The 24,699-nt window shown below is 49.3% G+C and overlaps 1 protein-coding gene across 1 annotated transcript in view; it reads right to left on the bottom strand.

Annotated features, from left to right (window-relative positions):
* Nucleotides 1–24,699, bottom strand: part of LOC311339145 (calcium-dependent secretion activator 1-like) — a gene marked incomplete at its 3' end in the record, with an annotated part of 64,933 nt that overhangs the window by 349 nt on the left and 39,885 nt on the right. Inside the window, exons 12-25 of the mRNA XM_084464517.1 lie at nt 16,455–16,591; nt 15,060–15,247; nt 14,123–14,224; nt 13,947–14,010; nt 12,825–12,948; nt 10,013–10,045; nt 8,041–8,147; nt 7,117–7,146; nt 4,553–4,709; nt 4,135–4,276; nt 3,101–3,262; nt 1,224–1,379; nt 305–452; nt 106–180 (exon numbers count right to left, since the gene is read on the bottom strand). Of these exons, the coding sequence (XP_084320643.1) occupies nt 106–180; nt 305–452; nt 1,224–1,379; nt 3,101–3,262; nt 4,135–4,276; nt 4,553–4,709; nt 7,117–7,146; nt 8,041–8,147; nt 10,013–10,045; nt 12,825–12,948; nt 13,947–14,010; nt 14,123–14,224; nt 15,060–15,247; nt 16,455–16,591 (1,625 nt within the window). The remainder of the gene's footprint in view (nt 1–105; nt 181–304; nt 453–1,223; nt 1,380–3,100; nt 3,263–4,134; nt 4,277–4,552; nt 4,710–7,116; nt 7,147–8,040; nt 8,148–10,012; nt 10,046–12,824; nt 12,949–13,946; nt 14,011–14,122; nt 14,225–15,059; nt 15,248–16,454; nt 16,592–24,699) is intronic.

Genomic DNA, 24,699 nt, shown 5'->3' with positions numbered 1-24,699 from the left:
AAACTGGGGCAAGAAACACAAACAACCCGGTATCTTTCTGTGTCTCTGATTCGCAGGGAGATTAAACACGTGTGTGTGTGTCATCACGATAATCCCTTGTCGTACCTTTGCCACCAGAAGCTGGATCATGTCCTTCACACTCTCCTCGATCAGCTCGTCTATTTGGGTGTGGTACTGTTTCTGAAAGACATTTCAACAAGAAACCCGGTTCAAAAGGACTCAAACGCTGCGACGTCTCCTCCGCTGGGTCTTTGTTTCCTGTTGACAGGCGAACCCAAACCCATTAACCCATCAGGCGCGTTACCTCCTGGCCCATCTCCATAGCGCACAGCTTGGCCGACTGGTCCTTGGCGTCCACCATCACGTTGAACATGGTGCATATTGACGGAGAGATGCGGAAGTCTGTGGACCTGCTGCTCTTTGTTAGCTTGGATTCAAACGCCATCCGAGTACTGCCAGGTGATTTACAACAGAAATACAGAATAAAGTGTCAGGTGCCGTTACAATGTCCTACTCCAGGCTGAAGTGTCTTGAAACATTAACAGTTAGTCGCCATCTGGCCCTGCTCTCTTTCTCAGTTATTTCTGTTCCATTTATTTCCCTTTCTTTCAGTTTTCCAAGAAACACATTAGCCTGATTTCAAAATAAAAGCTTAATGAAAGCGTAGCGCAATGTGCCACGTCTAATTCATACCGACCCCATCATCACTTCTGTCATTTAATACGGTCAGTATTCATTATTAAAGTCTATGTCCACCACCAAGTTTACTTCATTAAAACACTGCCTGCTCCCTGCCTACTCCCGGCTATCAATGAATCTTTCATTTCCTCCTCAACCATTTCCAACGCATTAAGAAACGCTTTGTTTAGATGGCGGATGGAGATGACTTTAGCATTCATTAAAACCAGGAATCAGGACTATCAGATCAGCCATTTAGATATGTTTTTGTTGCACATCGAGTTTGAAACTCTGTAGGAAATACATTCCAGCGGAGTCACACATGCAGCCAGGATAAACAGACCAAGTGGAAGAGATCCGAGCTGGTGTGAATGGCAACATTGATTAATATGGCTGCTTAAACAAAGCGTATGAAGTGTCCCTTATGCTTGCTACACTTGTTGTGAATTACCCCTTACACACAAACACACACAGACCCAGACACACGCTAACACACACGTGCACACACACACACACACTAACACCACCACCACGCAGCTACACACCGTTTGACGCAGTTCTCGATCATGTCGCTGGACATGAGCTGAATGCGGCTCTCCAGGTGTTTGGCGAATTCGTCCTCGGGCCAATGCAAGTCCCTGATGAAGGTCTGCAGCGCGTCCAGCTTCCAGAACAGGTCCTCGGACGTGCCGGAGCCGTTACTGCACACACACACACACACACGCACACGCACGCACATGCACGCACGTACACCACAGTCACACATACACGCACATGCGAGCACACGCGTATGCACACACGTGCTCGCGTGTACAGACACACACGCGTAGACACGCATGCACGCGTAGACACACACACACGCACACGCAGATGCACACACACACGCTCGCGCGCAGACGCATACACGTACGCACGCACAAACACACACACACACACACACACACACACACACACACAGGAGTTAGAGAATACAAGGTCACTCTGCTGGGCTAAAGGGTGGAGGGGGGGGGGGGGGGGTGGCTACAGGGTGGGGAGAAGGGGGGGGGGGGGGGGGGTGCAGAAAGGGGTGCAGGTCCTCTACACCTCAACACACCTTTATTCTGTCTAAGACACCGGCCATAGACTGACTGGGGCAGCCCAAATATGGGCATTTTTTTCTGTTTTATTTCTTAGTCCTTCTTTCAGTCTACAGTCAGTGTATGGGTGAATATGGGAACGGCAACGAAGGAGTGAGGGGGGGGGGGGTGGTGGGGGGAGGGGGGGGAAGGGGGTCTACCCAAACATAATCAATAACCATGCCAAAGCAGTATGATTATTGACCAAGATGTCCAGTGGGGGCACATGCAGGTTGACCACCACTGCTGGGGGGGTGGGGGGGGGGGGTGGGGGTGGTAACAGAGTCTATCACACTGTGTGGTACCGGGGAAAAGGGGGGGGGGGGGGGCGGACGCAAGCGATGTCAGGAGATACGTTGCATCCACATCCCCGATGGCTCTCTTTGTCTTTGAGCAGACAAAAGAAAAGAGAAAGCCACCGCCGGGGGGCACCATGTCATGCAGGGCCTGTTCTAACAGGGCTCCGGGGCCCGGGTTAGAAGGCCCTCAGTCAGACCAGAAGGATGCAGGGGGTTGGAGAGAGGGAGGGGGGAGGGGAAGAGGAGGGAACAGCAGGAGGAAGACGAGCAGGTGAGGCTGACAGAACCGGAGCACAGCTCCAGGGGGGTCCCCAGGTGAACTGGAGAACCGGTTTCAAGTTTCGTTCAGCCCCCCCCCCCCTGCATCCTATTCCCCTTCTGGCCCTTCCTGGGAACTAAAATAAAGCTTGGCATTGGGGGGGGGGGGGGGGGGGGGGAAGGGTGCCCACACGACACGTGTGATATAACCAGTCATTATACTGCAAGTGGGATTCTGGCTCAGAATTACAGAGGAACTCGTTGTACAAGAGAGAGCATCTTTAAGACGATGTTTGAAAGGATTTCTTTTTTTTTTTAGGGTCAATCTGACGCATTCCTTCCAAATGGCCTTAGAGGAATATAGGTGTGTACAGCCGGTGCCTCTGTACCTCAGCTCAACGGCATGCATGTTGAGACCAATGAGAGGACCGCAGCCTTTCATCAGAAGGGAACAGACCCCCCGTCGACTCTAAAGAACTATAAAGCTCTTGGCATGAAGATCAATTCAACACTATCCATTTCGGCATTAGCAATTTCAAGTTGAGCCCAAATTCGCTTTACTTTTTCTTCTTTTCTTTTTTTTTTTTTTAAATCCATTTTAAATGAATCCTAGGAGAAATTCTTTGTTGTTTTGAATTTTATTTGATTGGTATTCTTATTGATGTTTGCCGCGGGAGCGTCTTCGTACCAAGATCTCTACTTTCATTTTTTTCTACTAGCAATTCTACGGTGAACTTGTGGAATACACACTCAGAGTCATATATAGCTGCCATCCATGACGGGGTAGAAAAGCTAGGCATTTGCGGAAGGTTAACTGATAGTCCTGCTACTGGCACGGGCAGATTTGGTACTTTGGGAATTTGGAGGTTGACATTTGGTAGGTTGACATTGGGTAGATTACTTGTTAAACTCCTGTAGAAAAGACAAGACAGAAAAGAAAAAAAATCCATAACAGTGGTAATGTAATGCAGAAAAGCCATGTCACACTCATCATCAAAAAAGAAACAAATTTTAAATCAAGTCAAGAGGAGAACGCAAGACAAGACTGACGTTCGTCAAGAGGACACACACAAAAACACGGTGAAAACAGATAAAGACAGACACACTGACGGACAGAGAGCGAGACAGATCGCCAGACAGACAGAGACAGGGAGACAGAGAGACAGGGAGTCAGAGACATAGAGACAGAGAGACAGAGACAGAAAGACGGACGGACACAGGAATAGGTTCTTGACTTGTGAGACACACATACTGTAATAAAAGCAGTGTAAGAAGAAAGCACACAATAATAATAAGAAGAATTGATAAAGCATAAGGAAATAAAAAATAGTCTTTCTAGTTGTCCAACCACATTTTTCCTTACTTTTCCAAACCAAAAAAATACTAAAGAAAACATGTTAGCGCAATGGGAAAAAAAACGAAACATATCAAAGAATAAAAAGAACAAAATAGATACAGATAGAGAGATATAGCCTGAGGGTTACAGTCCGGAGACCCTCTCTCTCTGGTGACTGACATTACACGTCCAAGCGCTCCCACCTAGCACCGGTCGCATCAATAGCTCCTTACGGAGGACATGTTTTCAATGTATTTTGCAGATGGTACGATAAAAAATGAAATAAAACACACACGCACACACACACACACACACACACAGATATCGGTCTAGATACCACTCGAAGGAAAAGCAGGGTGTGGGGGGAAACGAGAAAACGAGAAAAAAATACCGCCTTCTCCAACCACCGTTTTCACGGCTGAGTTATTTTGAACCAACTGCTCCTTACTTCACTGGCTCCCATGACTCGCGCTCAAAGCCCCTGTGAATTGACTGTGCGATGGAGGACTCCATCAGGTCCACATATCTAACCACCAGGGGGGCGTACAGATCCTGAAGGTGCTTGTGGAACTTTCCATTGCACAGATGATCTTGGTAGGGGGAGGAAAGAAGGGGGGGGGGGGGGGGGGGGGGGGAGAGAAACAGAAAGACCAGAGAACAGAGAGAGAGAGAGGGTGGGAGAGAGGCAGAGAGAGGGAGAGGCAGGCAGGCAGAGACACAGAGAGAAACAGAGAGAGAGAGAGAAAGAGAAAGAGAGAGAGAGAAAGAGATTTCTTGTCACTCTGCAGACATGAAGAAACAAATGCTATACAGTGTAGCGGTGGGGTACGGGGGGCTGTCACGAGGACTGCCGGAGCTCTGCTCACAGTCTGTCCGCAGGAAGTCGTTGAGCAGCTGAAAGAGAGGGAAGCTGTCCCAGCTCTCGGGGGACTGGATCTCCAGCGCCGCGTCCATGTCCGCGGCGTAGAGGGCCAGGAAGTTCTCCGCGTGCTCCACCATGAGGTCCGTCCACCAGGCGAAGGCCTAGGAGAAGAGAGAGCGGAGTCGATGAGGGAGTCACCGCAACCGTTTGAGGCTGTGGGGGGTGGGTGGGGGGGGGGGGGGGGGGGTGGAACATGGAACCACATGGGAGTGTGAACACAAAAAGCGTGCTTTTTCTGCGACCAAGCCCTTTGAGCGCTTCATTAAAAAAAACACACGTGTGTGTGTGTGTGTTCACAAATGTTGCGTTAGACCCCTCGCCGTGAGAATGTGTTGCGCTTAACGGCCGTTAATCATCATCAGTGCCTCGAATGCCGTGTGTGTGTGCGTGCGCCTGTGAGGTTACTCGCGTGCGTCTGCATCATGCGGTTTCATGAAGTCAAAATGGTACACAGGTACATCATCGTGAAGAGATCACCCCCCCCACCCCCCACCCCCCCCCCCCCCCCCCCCAAACGCCTGCATGTGAGAGGGTCGATTCTCATGCACAAGGTGGAACTCTTGCAACGCATGCTCCTGATCTCAAGACGAGGTTTTTGTCCATCATTCATATTCCACCGGCATACCCTTTAGACCCGCTAAGATGTTAACATGAGGCATGCACGTCGGGGGGCGGGGGGGGGCGGGGGGGTGGGGGGGCACCCTTCTCCAGGCGTACCAAGGACTGCAGCGCGTAGCAGCACTTGCCGTTCCCAATTAGTTGTGTTGGGGTTGTTTTTTTTTTTTTTTGGTGGCTTTTCTTTTTTCGTAAATACATTAAAAAAAATGTCGTACATCTCGGGGAGCGGAAGTCTCCTCCAAGGAAATTCTCCCACATGACATCCCAGCTTGCTGCTTCCGCTGGCAGTCTTGGCTCGGGCTGATGGAGCCAAGCGACAGAGCCCGTTGCCAGACTCAAGAGTGTGACAAAGTGAGAAGAGGCGTGTTGTTTCTTATCTCAACATTATGGAGCCCGGCATGCTTCGTTTTTTTGTTGTTGTGGTTTTGTTTATGATCTCAAGCATTTTTTTCTTTGTAAATTAAATCAGCCCCGCAAAGCTTGACCACCGCCACAACGACGTGTGTGTGTGTGCGGGGGGGGGGGGGGGAAACTCACCTGTCCACTGTCCACTTACCTGCTCTACCTCGCAACGCTAAAAGCTTTTGGGTTTTGTTTTTTGTTTAGTTGCAAACGCTCATATGGCTTTAGTACGGCAGGCAGCAAACGCAAGCTCTCGTCCATCCCCGTCGGAGGAGTGAACGTGTGACAGGAATGGAAGGGCCGAGGGGAACGACTTGATCGCTTCTCGTTTGATCAAACTGCCAGGTGAGGGAGGATGGGGGGGGAACGCAGCGGCAGACAGGCAGAGAGAGAGAGAGCATGGTGGGCGCGAGGGACATCACATGACGTCCCCGGGATGTGATAGGGGGCGGGGGGGGGCCCCCCCGCGGGTGCTGAGCCCGGCGAGGCTGACAGTACCGTATCCAGGCAACAGTCTTAAAGCGACAGGGCCTGAAGAGCCTGATACGTGAGGGAAAGGGGACAGGGGTGGGGGGAGGGTTGGGAGGTTGGGGAGGGTTAGGGGGGGCGAGAGAGGGAGGGGGTTCCTTGGCATCATCTGCAGCACATGCACAAAGCATTACCTGGTTGGGATGGGGGGGCGGGGGGGCATTGTTTTTTTAACTACATACCTCTTTCCCCTGTGTGGAGAGTCCCCACGTCATATGAACAGTGAAGACACAGGGAGACGAGACATTAAGTACCTTTCAGACACGACTCTAAAGAGAGAGGGCGGGGTTATAAACCACCACTAAGGAAGCAGAGAGATGGAAGGAAGGGAGCCGGGCAGTGAGGAAGAGGAGGAGGAAGAGGGGGGAGGAGGGGGGGGGGAGGGGGGGTAGGAGAATGCTGGGAACCGTGAACGAGACCATCAGATGGAGTGGAGACATTCATGGTGGGGGTGGGAGGGGGGGTGGGACTGTCTGGGAGTTTCACACGGGACACACCAGTGGGTGGCGGGGGGGGGGGGGGTGTCTGAGTCTGTTGAGCATGCTAGGACTTGGAGGAGGCAGAGGAGAGGAGAATTCTTATGGCCCGGTATGGAACATGCTCTATGACCACCACATGTTGGTGCAAGCTACAGCGCCGGCACCGCCGCCGCCGGAGCGGACCCCCCCTGAGGGGTCCCGACCTTCTGCTTTTCACGGCGGACAACACCTCGCGGTGTTGTGTTTGGGGGGTGGGGGGGGGGGGGGGGTGCACTGTGCTCTCCTGGCTCCTACGAGGTGCCTTAGCCATAGTGGCGCACATGCGATACAGAGGGGGGGGGTGGGGTGGGGTTGGTGGGGAGGGGGGAGGGATGGGAGTGTGTGTGTGTGTGTGTGTGTGTGTGTGTAGGTGGGGGGGAGGGTGGGGGCTGAAGAGAGAGAGAGAGAGAGAGAGAGAGAGAGAGAAACAGCAATACTGTACCGATTGATCTCCAGAGCTTGTGACTGCAGCCTGTCAAGCATATTCAGAGAGATACAATGAAGCTGCTTGGTCTCCAGAGGCGGGAGGTCACATTGGCTGAGGTCTTAGCGCCATATATCCATGCATGCTACAACACGTCCCGCGCTGGCGGCGTTACACGGGCGTGCGACGGTAAAAAGTAATGCACATGTTGGTATTGGTTTTACAATAATAATAGATCTATCATAGATCTACAATAGAGATAATAGATATCTAATAGAAATGGCAAAAAAGGGGGATGGGGCAGCAGATATAAGCCTGTACGTGCGCATCTACTTATTATTTTACTGGCTTGAATACAGTGGAATAGTTCCTCTTTTTTAAGGGCATCTATCCGTTATATATATATATTATATAACTCTGCACCAGTGGGTCGTGAATTATGAATTAGTCGGGCGGGCTGCGTAGACTTGATCATCATTTTCTTTCTTTTTAATCTAAGAGCCCCGTCGCATGTCGCCCCATGCTGTGCAATTAGCGCGTGGCTAAACAGAATCTAAGACAGAAGTTCTACTTTAGTTCACCATCCACATCACAACAGTGTCATTTACAGACCACTGAGATTTACCACAGAGTCGCCGCTGTGGGCCGAGTGAGGAGTGAGTGTGAGCAGAGAGTGAGTGTGAGCAGAGAGTGAGAGAGAGAGAGAGAGAGAGAGAGAGCGAGAGAGAGAAGAGAGAGAGAGAGAGAGAGAGAGAGAGAGAGAGAGAGAGAGAGAGAGAGAGAGAGAATACCAGCCTCACAATATCAAGGAAGTAAGAGAAGAGAAACTAAATGTATAGAGAGAAGGTGGAGATACAGAGAGAGAGAGCGAGAGAGAGAGAGAGAGAGAGAGAGAGAGAGAGAGAGAGAGAGAGAGAGAGAGAGAGAGAGTCTCTCACTCACCTCTGCATGGTGTTCCTGGTTCTGCTGAAGGACCTCTATCACCAGCTCCGCCAGGCGGATGGTCTCCTCCAGCTTCTTGGCCGGGGTCACCAAGCGACCCGCGTTCTCTAGAGGGAAAAAGGGGGCATTTTTTTTCGGACGGGGGGAGAGAGCAGACCGTTAGCCGACCGTGACAGAGGAGTCCCCAAAGGGGGTGACTTTGCTATAATATAAACAGCATTCTCATGTAAATATTTAACAGATTGTAAAATATTGGAGAAAAAAAAAAGAAGAAAATGAAACATCTAAAGACTTGCTGAGACACAAGCCGCAGCGTTTAAACTCTAGCATTGTTTTCAGTGACAGTAAGTTCAAGCATCAGGCAACACTGAAATGAGGCTGTGGTGAGGGAGATGAAAATCTAATGAAAGAATACTGCAGGGAAAATCAAGCACTTTTAGACTGTAGAGAGAGGGGGGGGGTAGGGGGGGGGTTGGGGGGGGGTGTCACAGGCATTGGACGGATGCATGGTTGTGATGTGACTGAACGTGAGGCATCTGTAGGACAGGTTGTTGCATGGCATTGGGGGGTTGGGGGACGACACCTTAACACTGAACAGACAAACACTGTGAAAATAGATGCGTTGTACACCAAAGAGCTCTGGGGCTCTGTGGTGGTCGTGTGAGATTTTGACGATGATGTATTTATAACTAAGCTTTTACAGAAGGTCTTTCATTATGTTAACCGACACACGCTCTGGAGTTGCTTGCTCTGGCCCCCTCGTTGTGTTGGCTGTCGGGATTTATATGAGCCTATTTCCTGAACAAGGGACAACACACACGTAAATGTTGTGGCGTATGTGAAGGAAATTCCATCTGAATAGGACGATACGTGAACGCACAGATTAAAAGATGGGAATTACGGATCATGTGTAGACTGTGGCTCCAAAGGAAATACAATGTTAATGAAAATGACTGTCTTTTTTTTTGTCTAGCATCTTTGTGTCTTGCTGTATTGGTAAAATAATAGTGTATCACTAATGTAATACATATTAGATATCACAATGTTCTCTGTCAACGTTTCAAGACTATATATTTACGCATTTCATCAATATCTAATGTTATTCATTGCTGTGATGCGTCAGCAATTTTGATTTGAAGTATATCATCATGTATGAGGGATTATGAAATTAGTATGCAAACGTATTTTAAACTTTCAAGAGGCAGGCAAAAGTGGGGTTTGGGGGGGTTTGGAAATCTAAAACATTTGCATTGACTTTGATGATGAAGGGAGGATAAGGATATTTTAATGAGGGGAACTTAATTCATCTAACATGAATGTATATGCATAGCATTCAGTTAATTAACACTTTTTTTGGAAGAGATTGTATTGCTTTCTTCTATTTGCAATTATTCCACCTACAGACATAGGGATAATTCAGCAATATGAAAATTTGCACTTGAAGCTAAACTTAATGAATTAAATGCAAATGTATGCTTTTGAATAGACCAGACACATTCCCTAGGTCTCAAATGGTATTAAGTAATTCAATCTCCACAAAAAATATTTTTTGACGGCTCCAACGAATGTGCAGTTCTTAGTCTTATCGGTTATAAGAAGTGCCATTTTCTTTTTTGCATGCAAGTGATAATTAAATACTTAATATATTTAAAAACATTAGACTGATAATAATGTTTTTGATTTGTGTGTGTACAGGCTAGGTGCATATACTGTGTGTTTGTGTGTGTGTGTGTGTGTGTGTGTGTGTGTGTGTGTGTGTGTGTGTGTGTGTGTGTGTGTGTGTGTGTGAACGTGTGTGAGCGTGTGTGTGTGTGCCTGCACTGTGTGCATTGTGTGTATGCAATGAGTGTGTCTACAATGTGTGCAATGTGTGTGTGTGTGTGTGTGTGTGTGTGTGTGTGTGTGTGTGTGCACTGTGTGTGTGAGTGCTCATCTACACTTTGGCTAGGCCATAAGCTGAACATTGCTTCACCTGGATCCTTCGGATCCTTTTGACCTTTCTCAACTTCAGCAAGAAAGAGAAGAGAAGAGAGCAGATAAACAGGAGAAGGTGAGAGTGAAGCGACTCTACGGTGACCGCGTTACAGGGCAGAGCTTGTTAGGCATCGCCGTCTGACCCTTTGAGAGAATCCTCCGGAAGGGCTTTCCGCTCAGATGGAGTGGACTTTGTAGGTCACACACGAAACGTCACAAAACACTTAAATAAAAAGAAAACACTGAAACAGTTACCTGTGGAAAATAATTATGAGAACAAGATGTTGGTTAACACACAAGACAAGGTTCAGACATTTAAAGACAGGTAAGACTAGAGACGGGCAGGACACTCAGAACATCTGCGAGGACAGAACGCACAAAAGACAGGACTTGAGCTGAGCTGGATTGCACGGTTAAGGCGACAACACACAACAAATAACAAGAGGTTTCCCGTTGGTTCTCTCCCAGTAACATAACCTTTCTCTCTCCTTTACCAGCTGGTCCCAGTGCGGCAGCCTACCTGTCCAGCGCATTGACAACCACTGACACACAACCACCAGAATGAAGGAAGAAGATAACAATGTAGGCAAATGTAAAAATGCATTCAAGTCAAAGGAAACAGGCGGTCCCAAACCAAAAGTGAGAAGCGAAACAAGACCAGACCTCTCATTCATGCCCGATCACAGACAGACGGCACTTGGTCACAACAAAAAATATAAATAGTCTGGCGTAATTAAGAGAAACAGTGGATGCCTTGAAGCCCGATCTCACGTTCTCCATTCACTCTGACAGACATGAGCCACAGATATAAAGAAGCATGGAGGGGGGTAGCGAATGTCCTCTAGGGAGGAGGGGAAGGAGGGTGAGGGAATGAGGTGAGGGATCGATGGAGGAGCAGGAGGAGCAGGAGGAGGAGGAGGAGGAGGAGAGGCAGAGGAGAGGGAGGAGGTTGATGAGGGTACTCACGGATGGTTAAATCCATCACTTGTGATGCCAAGCAGAAGACAGGGTGCTCATACATTTCCCTCTTTTTCCCTAGAAAAGAGGATGGGGTGCATGCAAGAGGCAGGGTCAGAGGTGGGAAGGGCTGGAGGAGGTGGGAGGAGGAGGTGAGGCTGTCCGGCCCAATGGGAGGTGAGCTCAAACTATAGGGAGGACCTGGTTCATCACCAGGACAGTGGTGATGTCCCGGTGATGATAACTCACCTCTGACTCAATCACTAGTGTGGCTTAGTGAGGACCTGGTCATCACCAGGACTACAGTGTGGTCTAGTGAGGACCTGGTGATCACCAGGACTACAGTGTGGTCTAGTGAGGACCTGGTCATCACCAGGACTACAGTGTGGTCTAGTGAGGACCTGGTCATCACCAGGACTACAGTGTGGTCTAGTGAGGACCTCCAGGCAGAGAGGAAGGGGGAGAGGGAGGGGATCAGTCCATGTGGCATGGTAAGATAGTAAGGTTGGAACTCCTTAGTATCTTCGGCACCCTAAGGGTTTCTTTAAAGGCATGGAGCATATTGTTATGTTCAGATACTGAAAGCTCCTGCGAGGCCTTCATTCGTGGCTAATATAGCAGCAAAGTATAACACAGTAGCCGTCTCATACTCTAGTGCTGTTAACCTTCTGTTTCATTCTCTCGTTTTACAATATGCCACCACATCTATAAAGAAAGACCTTGTCGTCATGTCTGTGAAGCACATGCAGGTTGGTGATGCTGGTTTGCAGATCAACCCCAGCATCGGTTAGTAGTGGCCCGGGAGCCGTTAATGAACACAACTTGGTCAAACAACGTGATAGCACCGTCAAGACCAACAGCTGGAGAGCAGGAAGGAAGGAAGGAAGGAAGGAAGGAAGGAAGGAAGGAAGGAAGGGGGGAGGGGGGCAGGAAGGAAGGACGGAAGTCAGGAAGGAAGGAACGGTGGAAGGAAGGACAGAATGAAGGAATACAGGGAGGTAGGAAAAAGGGAAGGATGAAAGGAAGGAAGGACAGAAGGAAGGAAAGAAGGAAAGAGAAAGAAAGAAAGGAAGGACAGAATGAAGGGATATAGGAAAGAAGGAAGAAAGGAAGGAGGGAAGGAAGGTAGGAAGAAAGGAAGGACAGACAGACAGACAGGAAGGAAAGAAGGAAGGAGAAAGAAAGGAAAGAAGGAGGAAGGCAGGGAGGAAGGACTAGCAGAGCGGGAGACAGCGTTCCGGAGAACGTCCACGGAGAACGTGGAATCAGAGGTCAGAGGTCAGGAGACAGGAGGACATGGGAGGTTTGCTTCATCAGGAAGCTGGGAGTGGGCAGAGGACATTCGTCGAAGGGGGACTCACGGTCCAAAATTTGAGGAACGCCTGAGGCCAGGACTCAGCCTTACTCCGCACAATGAGTGACCGGCACATCAAGACATTTCAGGGCTTTGGATTTGAATGCATTTTTACTGCCACACCTCTACACAAAAGGCAACTTGACCTACAGAAACAGCACAGCGCTAAAGCAGGCCTGAAACAAAGGAGAGAGTTATTTGGACGGAGATACAAAGAAAGGGGACCGACTGACTGTCCAAATGATTTGGGATAATTGACCATGTGTACAGTAAAATGTGCAACCCAGCGGAAAACAGCCATTGCAGTCATTTTCATGTTCTCAATTTCACAACACAATTGGAGAAATCATGACAGTAGTTGTAGGTACAATTTCACCATTACGGTGCAATGTTCACGTAACAAATGTTGCTAAACAACGCAGCGATTACAATTTTCATCCCAATCACGTTTTTTGCCATCCTTGTGAATTGTGATCATTATTGATTGCTCATTGGTTACCTTCAATTATCGCATATTCTGTGATGCGCTGGTAGTTGATCTGAGCCGCCTGCTCCAAGCATTTGCGGATGACTCCCTTCACCTCCTCCTGTGGCACTGGCGTCACGATGTCCTTCATCAGGACCTACCGCACCCCATGGAGGACATTGTGTTGTTTACATGGGTTTGTTGTGTATGTATGCGTAAGTGATTATGTGTGTGTGTGTGTGTGTGTGTGTGTGTGTGTGTGTGTGTGTGTGTGTGTGCGTGCATGTGTGTGATTATGTTTGTGTAGGTGTGTGCATGTGTGCAGGGCTGACGGAGTGGGGGAGTAAGGGGGACAGGCTTGGGGGGGCCCAAGGCAGAGGGGGAATGGGAATTTTTATTTTTGGGTATGTTGTTCAAATAGTTTAATAACATAACTAAATGTCATGATGAATATCAAACTAAATGCAAGCTTAGAGTATTAGTTTCAATTGTGCAGCTTTATTGTTAAAAGTAAAGACTGCTGTGACTACTCTGTGAACACCCCTTTTAAAAAGCGTAAAATGGTTCAGTCCACACAGCTGATTTCAGCGCGAATCACTTGCACCTTGCTTAAGGTGAGACTTTTTTATCTGGCTCTCAGAAGAGAAAGGTGAAGAAAGACAGGGAGAGAAAACAAAATAAATGAAGTCAGGTTCTGACTCACTTATTTTCTAAGAAAGGTGAGCACAAATGTTCAAACACACAATGATGAAACCCCATTATTAACTAACTCCGTTATCGTTGCTAAAACAAACAGAGACAACTCAAAGAAAGAGCAGACAATAGGCCACACTTTCAAATGATGAGGCCTTGGTTATTAAGGTAAAGGATAAATAGAGTGTAGGTAGGCTAATATTGCAACAGCAGGCTACTGATTTTAAGCAAGCGAACATTAAATTAATAGGTTATTAGGCTACATGAAAAATAATAACCTAGTAATAGGCTAATATAGGCTAATAATAGGCTAGTTTGCCCCAGATGTCATGACATTACCTAGCTGCCTGCTAGTAAAACTATTTTTTTTAGCGGGGGGGGGCGGGCATCAGGACTTCTTGTATATAGGGCCCAGAATTTGGTGCTACGCCCCTGCGTGTGAGTGCGTCACGTTGTACAAACCCTCTCAAGCAAAGACAGAGTGGCCTTCAATGCGCCCTCAGGACGGCCGAAAGGAAAACAGTATCTGTAAAATGACCAAACAACACAACGTTAACAACATTACAAAAAAAACAGGAGAGCGGACGCTACGTTAGCGACGGGCCCCGCCCCGTTGCACAGAGAGAGCCTCCGTTCACCTGAACTGTACGATCTGGTTCTCCAGTATGACGCGCAATCGCTCCTTGATCTCCTCAAAGCGCTCCTTCTCATCCACCTTCACCGTGCTCAAACCGTCCGGCCTGAAACGCAAAAGAGTCAAACACACTTAGCCCCGGCGGCCTCCGGTGTGTGTCTGTCATCACATCGACCGCTTCTTTCACCTCCACTAACAACATGCCTGACAACGTGTGAGAGAAGTATATCTCCTGTCTGTTCCTGGGTATCTATCACACTTAACACACACACAAACACAATGACACCATCTCACCTTTTGGGTTCTTTGATGGGTGGGACTTTGGAGTCCCTCCTCATTCTAAACTTGAATTTGCCTGCCTTTGAACAGGAGTTGTCGGTCCCCGCCTCTGGGCCCTGAGAGCTTTGTTTTTGGGACTGTGGGCCCTCACACCCTACCACCAGGGGCCCCCAGTTATTGCTGACCTCTCTGACTTTAAGGGATGCATGGTGGGGGTGAATGGGATGGACAACATGAGACTATGGCGACAGAATGATGAAGAGAAACAGAAAAAAAAAAAAGGAAAATCATGGAGCAAAGGGACATTTGTGAATAATAAACACACATGACACAAACGCAAACATGAAAAGAACTCAACAGAAAACAACAATTAAATCACATTAAAAAAAAAATGCTCAATCAAACAATAAAAACAAACAACAATGTGGGGACGTTTGGAAAGCTGGAGACACTATGTCCATTTCCTCCACTGCTGATATCTCTCCGACCCAGCTCCCACCTCACCACCACGCCTGAGTGCAACACAAAGCGCCTGGCAGAGAGTGCACGGCGCCGTCTCTCTCCCGAGGGCCGAGTAATAAAGCCCCCACCCACGGGTGTCTCACCGTGGGGGGTGGGGACGCACGGGGGGGGGGGGCGGCGGGGGTCACGGGAGGACGCACCTGTTCCCGTGCACGTGGGAGGCGCAGAAGGCGAAGCTGTAGTGGAGCAGGGTGGGGTCGATCATGGCCCCGTTGTCGGCTCGGTTGAGCAGGTCCCGGAGGTAGCACAGGTGTCTGTGACACCCTCTGACCCCGTTCCTGGCGCAGTACTCGTCCAGCACAAACACCTGGCCGGGGCTGAACCAGCCCTGGAGACGAGGCAGACAAGCAGTGAGCCCCAGCTTCCCCGGTCCACCGCGTCCAACACGGACCGTTGAGGGTACTTTCACAGTAAAAGCCCTTTCTTTCTTTCTTGCTTTCTTTCTTTCTTTCCTATTTTGCGCTTACGGCGCTGCTTCTGTGCTGAATAAGGAGAGCCCTCCTCACGCCACGCTAAAGGGCTGATTATGGCTCCACGCCGACGCAACGCGAGGACCACGCAGACGCTCTGGTGCAGTCGTGAACCTGCTTTGGGTTCTGCGTCGGGTTTTAGCGAGCGGACCAATCACAGCCCTTGCTGCTGCGTCACCTCGACGCAAGGTTACACTTTTTGGGAGGCGTACGTCCGGCCCTCGCGGTGGACGGCAAGGAGGGTCCGCAAGGATGTGACGGGTCCTTAAACCCCCCTTGCGTTGCGTCGACGTGGAACCATAATCAGCCCTTACAGTCAAATAAGTCAGACTAACTTTTTTTTCTTTCATTGGCGGGCATTCGCAAACACAGAACAGTCTGTTAAAAGGATGAGTAATACAGTTTACTATAATACTGTGCTGACCACACTGTCTATCACAGCCTGCCAGAGTTTTCTACTCTGAAATGCTTTGTAAATTGTACTGCTTTAACGAATATGAAAATATGTCTGGTAGGATTATTATAATATGACTTTCTTGATACATGATCACACGCAAACCCTCAGAACTGATGTTAAGCTCTATCAGTCGGATTAGGCATTTGACATCCAGACACGAGAATGAAATGATTCACACCCAATGAATTCAAAATACTATTTTCAGCAGGTTGTGGGTCGGTAGACTAACCACTTTTCAGCAGTGCATGTTAATGATTTGCAACATCTTTATCACATGGTTACATTGCGTTTCACAACCTATTTTCCACGGAGCAGACTCTCTTGCGTTAACGGATTTGCTCGTTCTCGTTCACATTTGGGGTCGGAAACGCAATACTGCCCCCTGGTGTATACTCTCGGATAAAAAAGACCTCGGATCTTTGGGAAGCTACGGGCTACACAGAAGCGTGAATTCAGATGGAGTTAATGCTATGTTCGTCATATAGTTGAAGGTGTGAGTGTGTCAGCAGCAGTGCTAAGGTTAAGCTCTTTTCATCCCGTGGTACAAAGGTTGTTGCTGTATTCATCACAGGGTGGAGGTGTGAGGTGCTGGGGGGCGGGTCACCTACCAGGCAGCAGAAGGTGTCATTGAGCCTGTGGTCCAGGGTCAGTCGCTGCACCATCTCAAACAGCGCGGCGTGGTCAAAGCTACACGGGTTAGCCGAGATAAACTCATCCATGCCGTGTTTCTGAGCTCTGTCTGCGTCTGTTCGTCCAGACGCCACCCGGGGGGGAAACGGACAGCGTTCATGGGGAGAGGAGACCAGTGAGGTGCAGGCAGACAGCAGAACGGCACAACTTTATTCATATGGTATCAAGGATACATGATAAGACAGGTAAACTATAGGGGGAGGGGCGGGTCTCTAGCTACTTCTAGTGCAAATACAAAGAAAAAAAAGAACCAAAAAGTAAGGTTTACATTGTCAACTTGCATTGTGTCAGAGAGAGTCACTGGATGTGTTGTAAAGGAGCCAAGCTCTGTGGGTTGAAGGCATTCCACTGGGCATGCAGGCATCTACTCACTAAGTGTTTCACATTCCCTCATATTAACACAGGGGGGCCGAGAACACGGTGGATAAAAGTGCAGGTTAGAGATAATTGCATACTTCGTATTCATATTCACGTGTTCAATAGATTCTGCCATTCGTTATTTTTATTTGTCATGTCAACTCCTGACAAATGTTGGGGTGTGTGCTGGGAAAGAAAATAGAATGAAGAGAATATATACAGTATATATGTATATATAAATGTCCCTTTTAAATAAGCCAAGCTGTTTGCTTTGTGAGCCAAAGCCTGTGAGCTGAGGTCGACTACTGTAGTGCTAACTGTCCAAAGAATTCCAGAAGATGGACGGATGGCTCTTCAGAGCGAAATTAGGACTGTACTCCTTAACAGCCAACACAATGGCATAAGCGTTTTCTAGCACACGTGGCTTATGAAACCAGTGCTGAAGTAAAAAAAAGCTTACTTATCCTCACGCGGTACAAAAGAAAAGATAGCAGAACTAAAATGTGCGTCGTTCACCCCTATTATACTCGGCGCTGCGCTAAACGACGCGCACAGAGAACAGGACAATGGCGTTCTCCAAATAGAACAGAGGCACTTTTGTGTCCCTGACTGTGAGCGGCAGGTGTCGTGCCGGCGTGTGTGTGTGTGTGTGTGTGTGTGTGTCTGTGTCACTGAGATGAGCGGTGATGATTCGGGAGGGGAGAGGGGGGGGGGGGGGGGGCGTGCCGGTGGGGGAGGCCTGAGCTCGTCAGTTCGGGGCAGGGGGTCGGGGCGGGGGGGGTTGGAGTTGGAGAACGAGGCCGCAACTGTCAACTGCAATGATTTTCGCCCATCTCCGGTAATGTTCTGATCTGAATTAGGTATTGCTGTAATCTGAATAGGGTTGTGCTCTAATCTGAATAGGGGTATTCTAATCTCTGAATAGGGTGATGTTACAACCTGAAAAGGGTAATGTTATAATCTATAAAGAGTTAGGATCTAACCTTCATAGGATAATGCTGTAATCTGAATAGGGTAATGCTGTAATCTGAATAGGGGAGAGCTGTTATTATAATAGCAACAGAGAGAAGCAAAAGGAAAACACCTGGGAGAGGAGCTAAAGTATCTGATTGATGAGGCAAGAAGGACAAGCAAAGCCAGATAGGTGGTGTCAAATCTAGGAGGAGGAGAGCGAAGACACGCTGGGTCTACAGACACTCGGAGAAGACAGTGAAGTGAAGGCGAGAGAGAGCGAGAGAGAGACAGAAAAATAGAGCAAGAGTGCTAGAGACCATGACAGAGGAAGAGAGAATGATTGAAAGAGACAGAGGGAGAGAGCGAGAGAGAGCGAGAGAGAGAGAGAGAGAGAGAGAGCGAGAGAGAGAGAGAGAGAGAGAGCGAGAGAGAGAGAGAGAGAGAGAGAGAGAGAGAGAGAGAGAATGAGCACGTGTCCGACAGAGACGGAGAGAGCATGTGTCAGACTGAGAGTGTGGCAGGTGTGAGGACTACTGAGTGCGGGGCGGTGAAAGATTGGTGACCTTGCTGAAGAGGATGTACTTTGAGGACTACTGAGGAGGGGGGTGGGGGGGGGGGGGGGTGATGGAGCCACTGATAGGCCAGTAGCATCCAAAGAGCAGAGACAAGAGGCTGAGGGTTATCTATGCGAGATAGTGGATGGGCTACACCCCCGTAGAATTATATTGGAAAACAAGGAGAGAGCCCTTATCACCGGGGCGTCGTCTTATCTAGGGAGAGCGTTCTGTCTTCTACAAAGGCATGGGTAGAGTGGGGGGGGGGGGGCAGGAGGAGGAGCAGGGGGGGAGACTTGTGAAGAATACACGGTTACTTTGGCATACATCAACGTACTATCACATGCTGTAGAACAGTGTGACCTCACTCTGTGATTTGAAATGTCATGCACATTTTGCAGACCTGTTTCGCTTTTGACTTTGTCTCTTTTTTTTGTGTTTGATTTTTTTTTTTTGCATTCCATAGTTGTTGTTGTTTTTTTTACGCATTTGCAAGTTGACAATACTTGAAGTATGTTGCATTCTAATGCATGGTGTTCCACAGAGCACACTAACAGGCATACCACTACTGGAGCACTCTAATAGGGTTGCAATACAATGTGGTGCACGAACATGGGTTTGTAGCATGAAGCGGACAGAGGCAAAACTGTGTCATTCACTGGAAGATGGGGGAGAGGTGAGTGGATGAGGTAAAAAACAAAAGATCTGGTCATTCTATCAAACATTAATGAAGACATGTCACATGTGTCCTCCTAGTCAGGCAATCCCAAAGGGCAGTCCACAGAAATACATTTATTGGACTTGTTTTAAGGAGGGAGAAATGTCTTCCGGTGGTGTAACTAATGGTATTTTTTCTCTCTCTCTCTCTCTCTCTCTCTCTCGCTTTCTCTCTCTCTCTATAGTCCCATCATCTAGCAGGGAGGAGAACATCTGGAGTATTTTGTGGTAAGACGGGGGAGGCCTGGAAGCTACTCCTTGTCATTAGCATTCAGAATACTCCGCGTACATATTTGCCGACTCTCGTGAAGAGGAGCAACGGAAGGGAGGACTAGGAAGCAATTGAGTCCCTCAGTAAGTAAAGCACGGTCAGAAACGCTTATTAAAAAAAAGTTAAACGTGTCGAAGGAAAACTAGTTTGAGGCGGTGTGTCAGAGGCTGAATCCACACTGGGTCCAAATCCAAGCTTGAATTTATTCTACTGGAATGTCAAATGTCAATGACATATTCTCTAAAATGTTGTCAAATTAGGAATATCAAATTAGTCAATAATTTTTTCACATATTCAAAATAATTGTGTAACAGAGAAATACAAATAAAGTTTATTTTCAAATTGTTCTGAGAATGTTTTCATTTAATTTGACTTAATGCCTTTTGCTTTACTCTGAGGGGACTTTTTGTGTTTTTATCAATAAAAGAGAGAAGGCAATTATGCAATTAGAAATATAATTTACAGCTTGTGCTAACACTAAGTCAAATCATAAGTCTAACAATAAAAAGACATGCATCCTAAATTGGCAGGAATGAATGCCTGAACTCTGACCTTCAAATTGAGGCCATGAAAAAGAAAAAACGAACTAATATCTAAGACATGAAGCGAAACGTGAGGAGAAAGGGAAGAGAGAGAGAGGAGGGCAAGAGAGAGAGAGAGAGAGAGAGAGAGAGAGAGAGAGAGAGAGAGAGAGAGAGAGAGAGAGAGAGAGAGGGAGGAGGTCAAGAGAGAAACAGAAAGAGAGAGAGTGAGAGGGCAGGAGAGAACGAGCGAGCAAGAGCGAGAGAGAGAGAGAGAGGGAGAGAGCGAGAGAGAGAGAGAGAGAGAGAGAGAGTCAGAGAGAAAGGAAGCACGTTGCCTTTGTCAGATAATCGACGGAGATGATCTGAGCTGTGTCGGCTACAGGAAGCACTTACCCTTGAGTCCAGCTAGAAGACAGCAGGGTAAGAAAGAACAAACCAGAAGAACATGAAGACTAGCAACACGACGGACGACAGACCCTGAGCTAGCAGCCGCAAGTTACTGGAGGAGGGGACAGGCAAAGCATGAGGAGGAACACAGCGACTCAAAACAACAACAACATCAACAACAACAACAACCACATTGAGGAGGAGGAGAAACACAAAAAACAAAGAAACAGCAACTTGCTATCGTGGCAGTTTGTGGGGTGGGGGGTGGTGGTGGTGGTTGAGGTGGTGGTGGTTGAGGTGGTGGTGGTGGTGGTGGTTGAGGTGGTGGTGGTGGTGGTTGAGGTGGTGGTGGTTGAGGTGGTGGTGGTGGTTGAGGTGGTGGTGGTGGTTGAGGTGGTGGTGGTGGTTGTTGAGGTGGTGGTGGTTGAGGTGGTGGTGGTGGTTGAGGTGGTGGTGGTGGTTGAGGTGGTGGTGGTGGTGGTGGTTGAGGTGGTGGTGGTGGTGGTTGAGGTGGTGGTGGTGGTTGAGGTGGTGGTGGTGGTTGAGGTGGTGGTGGTGGTTGTTGAGGTGGTGGTGGTTGAGGTGGTGGTGGTGGTTGAGGTGGTGGTGGTGGTGGTTGAGGTGGTGGTGGTTGAGGTGGTGGTGGTGGTGGTGGTTGAGGTGGTGGTGGTGGTGGTTGAGGTGGTGGTGGTGGTTGAGGTGGTGGTGGTTGAGGTGGTGGTGGTGGTGGTTGAGGTGGTGGTGGTGGTGGTTGAGGTGGTGGTGGTGGTGGTTGAGGTGGTGGTGGTGGTGGTTGAGGTGGTGGTGGTTGAGGTGGTGGTGGTGGTGGTTGAGGTGGTGGTGGTGGTGGTTGAGGTGGTGGTGGTGGTGGTTGAGGTGGTGGTGGTTGAGGTGGTGGTGGTGGTGGTTGAGGTGGTGGTGGTGGTGGTTGAGGTGGTGGTGGTGGTTGAGGTGGTGGTGGTGGTGGTGGTTGAGGTGGTGGTGGTGGTGGTTGAGGTGGTGGTGGTTGAGGTGGTGGTGGTGGTTGTTGAGGTGGTGGTGGTTGAGGTGGTGGTGGTGGTTGAGGTGGTGGTGGTGGTTGTTGAGGTGGTGGTGGTTGAGGTGGTGGTGGTGGTGGTTGAGGTGGTGGTGGTGGTGGTTGAGGTGGTGGTGGTTGAGGTGGTGGTGGTGGTGGTGGTTGAGGTGGTGGTGGTGGTGGTTGAGGTGGTGGTGGTGGTGGTGGTTGACGAGGTGGTGGTGATGGAGGTGGTGGTGGTTGAGGTGATGGTGGTGGTGGTGGTGGTGGTGGTTGAGGTAGTGGTGGTGGAGGTGGGGGTAGTGGTGGTTGAGGAGGTGGGAGTGGTGGTGGTGGTGGAGGTGGAGGTGGAGGTGGTGGTGGTGGGTGTGGTGGTGGTGGTGACAGAGACACAGAGAGATTGAGTGAGAGAGAGAGAAGGAGATAAAGTGAGCAAGGGAGCAAGGGAGGAAGAGAGAGAGAGAGAGAGAGAGAGAGAGAAAGAGAGCAAGAGAAAGTGAGCAAGGAGACAGGGAGAGAGAGAAAGTAATGAAGAGAGGAGGAGAAAGTGAGCGTGGGAGGGATGGAGAGAGATTTAGAGTCCTTATCACTCCGCTGCTGTTTGCGTTTTGTTCTAGCTCCTGGTTTAAGTGCCTAAGTGATTTACATTAAGTACAGACATTCTGTCACACTAAATATCATGTTGAATGTTTACTTTTTGGGGGGAAGCAGGCTTTTAAAGCACTCAATTCAATGAAAACTGAGGTCCAATTTAATTTGTGAATGATGGCATTAGGCCATTTTGAAATTGATCCACAGATCCATAAAGTTTCCAATTGGCTAATGTATATATATATATATATATATATATATATAAAATAAAAAATTGAATAACAACACATAAATGTGTTTTATTAATATTAATGAATCATAGTTGATTGGTTGATTATGACATATAATTATTTTTGGTAAAATTATATAAGAATCCTGATTCTCGTAATATTCATAATCATAAATACACTAAATAAATAATAACAATTGGATCACAAAAGGATCATAAATGTTGACTGCAACCGTCCGAAGTGTTGTGAGGGTGTGTGAGGGTGTGTGTGTGTGTGTGTGTGTGTGTGCGTTTTTGTATCTGTGTGTGTGTGTGTGTGTGTGTGTGTGTGTACGTGTGTGTTTGTTCCATGGTCCCACACAGTGCCATTCCTGACCACTAGGGGGGGGGGGGGTGAAACATGTATGCATGATCGGACACAATGTTTCATGGGGGAGAAGGAGGGTGAGGAGAAGGTGGATGAGGGGGATGAGGGGGAGGGGGGGGCGGAGGAGGAGGAGATGGAGGAGGAGCTAGAGGAGGAGGAGCTGTAGGAGGAGGAGGTGGATGAGGGGGAGGGGGGGAGGGAGGAGGAGGAGGAGATGGAGGAGGAGCTAGAGGAGGAGGAGCTGTAGGAGGAGGGGGTGGATGAGGGGGAGGGGGGGAGGGAGGAGGAGGAGGAGATGGAGGAGGAGCTAGAGGAGGAGGAGCTGTAGGAGGAGGAGGTGGATGAGGGGGAGGGGGGGAGGGAGGAGGAGGAGGAGATGGAGGAGGAGCTAGAGGAGGAGGAGCTGTAGGAGGAGGGGGTGGATGAGGGGGAGGGGGGGAGGGAGGAGGAGGAGGAGATGGAGGAGGAGCTAGAGGAGGAGGAGCTGTAGGAGGAGGGGGTGGATGAGGGGGAGGGGGGGAGGGAGGAGGAGGAGGAGATGGAGGAGGAGCTAGAGGAGGAGGAGCTGTAGGAGGAGGAGGTGGATGAGGGGGAGGGGGGGAGGGAGGAGGAGGAGGAGATGGAGGAGGAGCTAGAGGAGGAGGAGCTGTAGGAGGAGGGGGTGGATGAGGGGGAGGGGGGGAGGGAGGAGGAGGAGGAGTAAGAGGAGAGGGCAGAGGAGGAGGAGGAGGAGGAGGGGGAGCAGGAGAAGAAGGAAGAGGAGCAGGAGGAGTAAGAGGCGGAGCAGGAGGAAGAGGAGCGGGCAGAGCAGGAGGAGAAGGAGGATGAGCAGGAGGAGGAGGTGAATGAGGGGGAGGAGGAAGAGGGGGAGGAGAAAGAGTTGGAGGCAGAGGAGGAGGAAGAGGAGAAGGAGGAGGAAGGGGTGGGGGAGGAGCAGGAGGAGGAGGAGGAGGAGGACATGGCGGTGGATTGGATGGACACAGCTGGCATCAGAGCAGTCAACTAACCACAAGTACAATCACACGATAAGACAAAGAAACCACATGAGAAACAACAGATAATTTATGTGACAAGACTTTGAGCGACTGACCTGACTAACGTGTAACGTCTTTTTTTAATAACGATGGACACACAGTGAAAGATCCCTAGGGTTCCTTTGCGGCCCTATCTCATACAGCGTGTGCTGTTGCAGTGTGTAGGGAGGTTGAGTATATTATGAGGGGGGGGAAACACTTGGTTTAACAGCCCATCCAGAAAGAAAACGGAAAAAAACAATCATAGATTTCAACTTAGGCGTGAAAATGAGCACACACACAAATAAAAAACCCTCATGTCGTCTTCTGAATAGCAGGATCTATTATCGTGGCGTGTGTTCACATGACTGGGCACCACATGGTACCAAGTCCTGTGGTGCGGACCCACCCAGATAGCAGTGGATAGTCACCACCATATCAAGACCAATAAAGCACATTGACCAACGCAAACAGAGGGCAAACAACGTTCTGCGCTTCACATCAAAGAAAAAATAAAAAGTCATTATTGTTTCTTTAATGAGGGGGGTGGGAGTGGGGGTGGGGGGGTGGGTGGGTGTGGTTGTGAGGGGGGGGGGGGAGGGGGACGACGACCACACAACGAATGGCGACAGAGAGAAGAAGAAGTATTGCTCAAGACAGCCACGCTACGGCCCCATCCGACAGCCTTACCTTGGCTCGGCTACCTGCCCTGTGGGCTGCTCAGGGGCGCGGGGAGAGGGACAGTGCGGTTATGACTAGAGAAGAGACCGACTCTGCAGTTTGTCTGGGCGGCGCGGTGGGTGGGGGTGGGGGGGGGGGGGGGTGGTGGCGGTTGTGGTTGTGGTTGTGGTAGCGGTGGAGGTGGAGGTGGAGGTGGAGGGGGGAGTAGGAGGGGGCGGGGGGGGGGGGTTGGGGATCTGTCTGAGGGCTGTCACAGACCCCTCAGCCGTAGTAATCTAGAGGCTATGGAGGAAGACGGGCCCCCGACCAGGTAGGGGAGACTCCCACTGGCGATGTCAACACTGTCCGGGCCCCGACGGGCCGCCAGCCGCGGCCCTGTCTGTACGTACTGTCTTCACCCTGCCCCTGTCTTCGCTCTACTCTTATTTTTCCTGGTAGCCTATCGTTCTTGAGTAGAGGAGGACAAGGTGCAGCACACAGTGTGTTATTTTGCCCTGTTAAAC

The sequence above is a fragment of the Micromesistius poutassou genome (genome assembly GCF_964030765.1).
Source record: "Micromesistius poutassou genome assembly, chromosome: 2".
NCBI lineage: Eukaryota > Metazoa > Chordata > Actinopteri > Gadiformes > Gadidae > Micromesistius > Micromesistius poutassou.
Note: the sequence above shows the minus strand (reverse complement) of the source record. Positions and strands in the feature narration are given on the sequence as shown.